Below are 8,522 nucleotides of genomic sequence, written 5' to 3' on the forward strand. Positions count from 1 at the left end.
GCCACCTTCTATATGGTGCAACAATGCATATTTCACTATTCTTTGGACTTCAGACAGTGAGAACCATTATTTCTTACATTTGTTTAGCACTTCCATAGTTTTCTCGTATTTTCACATTTGCCGTCCACCTCCTCCTTTCCTGAAGCCCTTTTCTGAAGTACATACTGGTTTCAACCCAGTGAAATCCCCCACAGTGTGTCCAACAGTCCTGACCCAGAACTTGGGCTTTAACCAATTAATTTGTTCCCAGCTAATCAAGGGAGTCTTATAGATAAGGAAGATTACGTGATTTAAAAAAGAAAAAAACTTTATGAACTGAATCAATATAAAATGTTTAGAGTTTTTAGCTTGTTTAGAACCCAGGACTATTTAGTAAACCTTGTTGCTAACCATGATAAGTTAAGATTTGGGAATTTTGGATACAGTTTTAGTCACAGTGGTTTCCAAATGTGTCTTGGCTAAGATACATCTGGAAAACCTATTGAAAATGGAGATTCTCCTTCCTTACCCCAGACACCCTGAATCAGAATCTCTATGGGTCGAACCCCAGAACCTGTGTTTTTAACAAACTCTTCAAGTGACTTACAAGCACCCTTGCACTGAAATTGGAAATCTAGTCAAAACAGAAGCCTTTACATAAGCTATTAGTTTTGAAGATTGTGAGCTAAATAGAAGTACAATACATAAGTTTTCTGATGGCTCTCACCTCACTGCGTTTTAGGTGGTGGGTTAGATTTTGTTTTTTGTTTTGTTTTTTAATGTCCTTACTTGGCCTAATTAAAATTGTCAACTTCACATGAAAAACTTTTTGTAATCTCTTCCCAACTTCCCTTTCCAGTCTGGCTTTCTCTTCCATTCCTCCACACATTCCATTTCCTAGTTGTACTGTAGTGTGTGCTCTGCTAGACTCATGCCCTGTAGAGTCTTCTGTGCTTTTCTTCTCACGCATGTCTTCAGCCTGGCCTGGTCCTGCTTGCCTCCCTCTTTCCATCTTCCACACCTGTACCTTGTCCCAAACATGTGGCCATCCTCCATCTCCCCGTCAGAGAGAGGGGACCCACCAGTCTTGTCCTGACCACCCTCTATAGCATTTGCTTCATTCTACCTAGTGACGGTCGGTAGGTTGTGTTTCCTTCTCCTTTAGCTCCATGAGGCTGTCAGAGGGTGTTGAGTGAGCACATTCCATCAGATGAGCTGGTGGCAAAGCAGAAAATAGTAACCTTGGAAAAAGGAGATACAATCTCTTTGAAAAATTACTACAACGGTATAGTTTTATTGTTCGATGAATATTGTATCAATTTTTCTTTTTATCATAAAAATGTTACCATTACAGCAGGTATTGACTTTGTGTGTCTTTTCTTCCTTTTTAATCCTTTGCACATCTAGGTGGCACAGGGTGCTTTTAAAAGGGATCCTGACCAATGGACTGGTCTCCGTATATGAGCTGGACTACGGCAAGCACGAATTAGTCAGCATAAGGAAAGTGCAGCCCCTGGCGGACGCGTTCCGAAAGCTGCCGTTCCAGGCGGTCACTGCTCAACTAGCAGGTAATTCCTGTGGAATGTGAACTCATGCCACAGCGTCATTTGTGTTGTCATTGTGTCCTGGGTACTTAAGGAGCACAGAGTCATTGGCCTATTGAGGTAACTTGGTTTTTATGTACAACTTCCCAACAATAATGGAAATAATTTTTAATGATCTCTCACGGTAGTCATGCCTTCCCACTGTATCTGCTGTTTCTGTTTTTTCGTACTCCTTTCTATCTCTGGTCTCGTGTGAATTTATTTCTAAAGCTATAATCTTGGTACAGGGACAGTATTGCATTCTGCTTTCTTCATTTAGCATTTTTTCCTCCTAATTTTTGGGTGGTGGTTTGATGGCCCTGATAATTATTTTTAATAGCTACAAAAAATTCTGTTTAATCAATAGTTTCCAATTATTGAACATTTAGGTTCTTTTTACTTTTACTGTCTTATTAAAAAACCTGCCGCTGTGTATACTAGCCAAAACAAACAAACAAAATCAATGAAGCAACTGAAATAACCAATAGGAGAACATTGCACAATTAAATATTTCATAATTTGCTGCATAAATCATAATTCATCCACATAATGGATTGTCACAGTTAAAAACCATTCCTGGGCTATAGAATATGACCATTTTGGTGGCCAAGTGAGCTTCCAGTTGCACCTCAGTGAACAGCATGCAGGTGTAGGATTTCACCCCATTGACCCCAGCCTATTGACTGTCATTAAAATTTGAGAAGCTTAGTCAATAGGTGGACAGTGGTACTTCTTCATAATACTGTCCAATGAGGTTTCTGCTTACCTGCTGTGAAGGCAGTCCACAGGTTAGTGGCTTCTCTGTGTGCACTCTGCCAGGAGGTCGCATGAGCAGTTAGAAGAAGTTCCACCCAGAGGCCTCTGCGCTAGCAGAGGGCATGGAGGCCAAAAGGGCTGAGGGGTGCAGACATGTCCAGTCCTCTGGGGCTCTTTGTGCCCCCCTATGCTGGGATATGAGGAGTTGTGCCCACATGGGCCTCCCTGATTCCTCACCCCCGCTTATCCCATACATTCAGTGACAGAAGTGATTTATCTCAGAAATGAAAGCAATTATGTATATAGATACTTCTTTTAATTATTGACCAGCTTTTGGGGAAATAGATATATATTACCTATTTTTGAAGTATTTGCCAGTTTCTTTGTGTCTCCTACTAGAATTCAAAGGAAACTCCCATGGTAGCGGGATATAAACCCAAAATGGCACATTTTGCACATGACATGCCTTACCCTTGATCTGCTTTGAACTCAAACCTCTAAATGGTTTCTTCAGCTTCAATAGTTTCATTTTTTTCATTCTTATTTTTTACTGCTCAGATTTTGTTAACAACACATCTTCTTCAACATGACAATCAAAACGCCCCAAAAAGGAGCCTCTGTGAGGCAGGAGTGCCTGACGCCACCATCCCCATCACTAGCATTGGGGCAGAAGACCCTGGTCCTTACTATGTATGGGAGACTCTGCCAGTCACTTCATTTTATTGAATTTTCCCCCACATTGGGAGGTTTAGGTCCTGTTACCAGCGCTGTTATACAGATCAGGGGACAGCAGCTTAGAAAGTATTCTGGGCTTCTCTTGTGGGAAATGCTTCAGAATCAAAGAATTTAGCCCACTCAGTATATATGCATAGATAACAGGTCCTTTAAATTATATGTGAAATTCCCAGACCTTCATCACTAAGGGACATAATTTATAGTTTATCTAATCTAGTGTATGTGGACTGAATTTATATTACTTTAATAGTATGTCTTGAAAAATACAACTTCTTTTCTCAGTTTTGTTTTAAAACTTAATTTAAAATTCTCTAACTCGAGCTCTCAAATTTAAAAGTCATGTGGATGCCTGATCACTGCAGTGTACACCTGAAGCTGAACAATAATGAATGTCAACTACAATTATATATGTGTGTGTGTGTGCGTGTGTATATATGTATATATATATATATCTATATTTACAAGAAGTGGAGTACAGCAGTAGGAATAGAGACAGTGGAAATGTAATGGCTGTGTGCGATATCAGAGGGATAGTGGATGGGAGGAGGGGGGTTAAAAAGAAAAAAGAATAAAGTAACCTTCTATTTCTCCAGTATGGAAGAAGAAAAAAAAAAGTCATGGGGATTTAGAAATGCATGAGATTTAAAATTCACCTGGTCCAATCAGTTTCTTTTATAAGTGAACCAAGGCCTGAGAGATCAACTGATTTGCTCAAGATCAAACCACTTAATAGAGGAAGAGCTGGAAATAGTAACTGAGTCTCCAGACTTTTAGTCCACTGCTTTTGCCATGATGTTGTATATTATTTTTGAAAGTTATTTAATTTTTTTTTTTTTTAGATTTTTTTTTTTTTTTACTGGGGAAGGGGAACAGGACTTTATTCGAGAACAGTATATACTTCCAGGGCTTTTTTCCAAGTCAAGTTGTCCTTTCAATCTTAGTTGTGGAAGGTGCCATTCAGCTTCAAGTTGTTGTCCTTTCAGTCTTAGTTGTGGAGGGCGCAGCTCAGCTCCAAGTCCAGTTGCCGTTTTCTAGTTGCAGGGGGCACAGCCCTCCATCCCTTGCGGGAGTCGAACCGGCAAACTTGTGGTTGAGAGGATGCATTCCAACCAACTGAGCCATCCGGGAGCTCAGTGGCAGCTCAGCTCAAGGTGCCGTGTTCAATCTTAGTTGCAAGGGGGCACTGCTCACCATCCCTTGCGGGAGTCGAGGAATCAAACTGGCAACCTTGTGGTTGAGAGCCCACTGTCCCATGTGGGAATCGAACCGGCAGCCTTTGGAGTTAGGAGCATGGAGCTCTAACCGCCTGAGCCACCAGGCCAGCCCAAAAGTTATTTTTTGTAATTAGTATTATATATATATATATATATATATATATATATATATATATATATATATATATATATATATATATTACTATATGTGTTTCATCAGGAAAAAAGTCTGTAAATAAGAGAAATGTCATTGATATCATTTTATTCCATTTATCTCCATTACCAGTTTTAATCTACATAGACTTTACAGAGAAATGGACAGTAGTTGTTATAACTTTTTATAACACACAGCATTAAATGAAACTGTCTGTAGGTAGAGGTTTACAGAAGTAACCGTGTTCAAAATAGAAAAACAATAAGCTGGACTGCTTTTTGTTCAGCAGCTTTTTTTCAGTTAGGCATGTCTAGCCTGGTAGTTTAAGCTAACTTGGAATTGACTAAATCTTTTTCCATTATAATGGATCAAAGAAAGGCTCCTTGGACCCCTCACTGTTCTGTGAACACCCTGTCTTTCTCCTAGGAGTGAAGTGTAACCAGTGGTCTGAGGAGGCTTCGATGGTGTTTCGAAATCATGTGGAGAAGAAGCCTCTGGTGGCATTGGTGCAGACAGTCATAGAAAACACTAATAACCCTTGGGACCAGAAAGCAGTGGTCTATTTAGTGGACACATCGCTGCCAGACACAGATATCTGGATTCATGATTTTATGTCAGAGTATCTGGTAGAGCTTTCAAAAGTTAATTAAACACTGCTTCTCAGACCTTGACTACTAATTCAGATTTTTTTAGCAATAACAAAATGTAGTAGGCTTTTTAAAAGATCTTATCTCTGCTACATGGTTCTAACTGCTGTGGGGGATTGAAAAGAATATGCTGTTTGATGAAAGATATTTAACAAGTTTTGTTTAACAGAGTTGACTTTTCAAAGAAAATTGCACTTGAATTATTACTATATTAGAATAAAAATGTTTATCAATATAAAGACTGACAACCTCATAATTTCTAGGATTTATGATCTTAAGATGTAGAGTTTCCCTTTATATTTCCTTGTGGTGCTGGGTTCTTCTCCAGTTAGATTGAGAATTTCGTGACTGAACTCTACCCTGGTGTCGTGGTTTGTCCCAAAGTCACCAAACCGTGTGAAGACTACCCCGAGTCTTTAGAACATCAGCATTGCTGGGGGTGCTGTTGGAGGAACAGCCAAGCACACCAGCATGACCCTCACCCAAAATCTTGAGTGGCTTCCACGGAAGACCCAGGCCTTCTGCAGGCTCCCTACCCAGCCTCATTGTCCACCATTCCGTGCACCAGCCACATGGGACCTAATCTGGTCCCTGAACCGCATGCATGTGTGTCCAGGATTACTGGTATCCTAAAGCAGGCCTTGCTCCTCCCCTGCTCTAAACTATCCAGTGATGTACCCATACATGTTTGACAACTGGTTCTGGTGTGTGGCAGTGGGGCAGAATGAGTCTAGAATTGTCATGTCTGACAATTCCCATGTTGTAAACTCCCACCATTGTTGAGGTCCAGCTAACAGTGTGACATCACTGAATGCGGAGTTGGGAGGAGACGCACGCATGCGGCTCCTGTGAGTCTGTACACCACTGTCTGTATCCTCCACGACAGACACAAGGGCACCTTGCACATATCAGACACCCATCGCGTGCTTGCTAGTTGATGGGCAGGATGGACTGACAGAGGGACGGGGTGGAGGGCTTAGCAGTGGCCTAAAGATGAGGAGGGGAGGCCCTGGACTAAGAATGGAGCAATGGGAATAAAGAAAAAATATTAAGGGCTTTTTGAAGTTTTTAAATAGAATGATTAGCACTGACATCTTAGATACAGAAGGTGAGGAAAAGGAGACAGTGTCAAAGATCAGACCACTTGATAGAGGTTTGAGAGGCTAGGATGGTGACCCTACTCAGTCTGACTGGGAAGCTTAAAATTTTGCTTTTGAACCTGAGTTTAAGCTAATAGACCTCTGGGTGAAGATACACATAAACTACTGGAAGTAGGGAGTGGATTTCAGGGGAGAAGACCAGGCTAAAGATAAAATTTTTGAAGTGATTTGCTTATTTTTATTTGAGAAAATCTAGGAAAAGTGAGAACAGAAAGAGGAAAGTGAAGACCAGATGTTTTAAGTTTTTCATGTAAAACATGTTAAAATTATCTTTCTAGCTTTTAAAATTTTACATTTAATATTTAAAGTGATTCAAAATTCAGGAATACCTATGCTAGTGATTTAAATAATTATAAAAATTTTAAATTCCTGACACATAAATATTTATGTGAAATAGTGTAAATATTTTTTATAATGGTTTCTTTCCCTAAAAAAAAAAAATCCTCAAATTGTCTACAGGAAAGGAATAGGTAGTTTCTATGTCACTGACTTTAGAAGTGTTTCTATTACTTTTTAAAATAAAGCAATTAAATGTGTTGATGTAACTGAAAAAATTAATCTGGTGCCAGGACAATCTGACAGACAAACAAATGAAACCCTACCTCATACCATATTCAAAAGTCAATTTCAGGTAGACTGAAAGCCTAATTGTGAAAGACTAATGTAGGAAGATAACAGAGGAAAATACTTTTATAATCCAGGAGTAGGAAAGATGTCTTTAAACAGGACACACAAAGTGCTAATAATAAAGGAAGAGATTGACAGACTTCACCATATGAAAATGAACACCTGTTCCTCAAAGCCATCATGAAGGTGAAAAGGCAAAGCAGAGTGGAGGAATACATTCTTATATAGGGGGAAATATATTGATTATACTCAATAAACAAAAGACTATCCAGAAGCAAAATGGACAATACATTTGAACAAACACTTCACAAAAGAGAAAAATCCAACCAGTCAACAAACATGAACCGTACACAACACATTAAGACAGAGGGAAATGAAAATTCAAACCTCAGGGAGATACCATGACTCCTGTACCAGAAAAGCAAAAATGCTTCCATTTTTGTTAATTCCAAGTGTTGAAGATGCGTGCATTTCTGCAGGAAGAGACTGGTAAAGAACGTTCACAGCAGCTCTATTTGTAATAGCTAAAACCTGGAAACAACCTAAATGTCCATTAATAGTAGAATTGATTTTTAAAAACTGTGGTATATTCATACAATGGAAAGCTCTACAGCAATGAGAGGAAACTACAATCACATGAAAACTACACGGATTCATCTCACTACAGAAAGTTGAGCAAATGAAGACAAATGAAGGAAAGGGAGCACAGAAGTGATGACCGTTAGACTCAAGAAAGTGCTCATCCGTAGTTGTGACTGGAAAGTTACAAGTCAGCTTCTGGGTTACTGGCGATGTTTCTTGACTGAGTGGTGGTTGCAAAAGGTGTTCTCGAGATAGAGATTCTCAAACCTTCACACCTTTGTTGTATGCACTTTTCTGAACAAGTGTTAAAAATAAAAAATCTAAAATGTTAAATCATGGATTTATTTTTAAACATATGGCACCTACCCCTTGAAAAGAGCATTCTCTTACAGATGTGAGAGTTTTGTAATGTAGGAATACATTTTCATGGAAAACCAAGATTTAAAAAAACGAGTTCATATTTCTCCTTAGTAATCTATACAAAAGGATTAAAAAGAGCTGCTGTTATCCGTCCCTACCAGAAACTTTCCCGTAGGAAGACCTTACCTTCTGTTCGTACAAATTCCTTTCTATGAGCTATTTTTAAACTTAAAAAACTTAAAGTTTGGGTTTAAGTGGTTTGTTCTGGAAAACATACTCGCCTTTTAAGAAAGTAGGATCTTTTTTTGTTGTGTTTTTTTGTAAAAATCGTTATTTTGGACATTCCATTCTCTCAGTATAGAGACAATGCATTCGACTCTGTTGAAACTACGTGTTCACAAAATGATCGTTATTAAAGCCGACTCATACCACACCTCGCAGGGCTGCTGGCTAGTTGGAGAGGTCCTTGTTTCAATCAAAGCAGGTAAAGGTGCAGCAGCTGCTTGATTGGCTTTGCACCATCCAAGGAACTGCAGTTCCTCACATCCTACCCCCAGCAGGAATGAATATCCGCCCACCTTCCCAGATAACTCTACCATCGCTTAAACTCCTCCTGGTACAGTTAGGGAACCCGAGACTCAGATTGGAGTGACCTGCACCTACTTGTAGGTGGAGCCAAGCTTCGGCGAGGCCCAGCCCCTGCCCCGCGCTGCCCACCGCGGGTG

General features: G+C 39.7%; 1 protein-coding gene across 2 annotated transcripts in view; it reads left to right on the forward strand.

Moving 5' to 3' along the window:
* Nucleotides 1–5,307, forward strand: part of TDRD7 (tudor domain containing 7) — a 69,737-nt gene extending 64,430 nt beyond the window's left edge. For both annotated transcript variants that reach the window (XM_019729177.2, XM_074330747.1), the window contains 2 exons: nucleotides 1,387–1,547; nucleotides 4,848–5,307. In XM_019729177.2, coding sequence (XP_019584736.2) covers nucleotides 1,387–1,547; nucleotides 4,848–5,071 — 385 coding nt within the window. In that variant the 3' untranslated portion in view covers nucleotides 5,072–5,307. The remainder of the gene's footprint in view (nucleotides 1–1,386; nucleotides 1,548–4,847) is intronic.
* The last annotated feature ends 3,215 nt before the right edge of the window (nucleotides 5,308–8,522 follow it).

Source organism: Rhinolophus sinicus, linkage group LG04 (genome assembly GCF_036562045.2).
Source record: "Rhinolophus sinicus isolate RSC01 linkage group LG04, ASM3656204v1, whole genome shotgun sequence".
Lineage (NCBI taxonomy): Eukaryota > Metazoa > Chordata > Mammalia > Chiroptera > Rhinolophidae > Rhinolophus > Rhinolophus sinicus.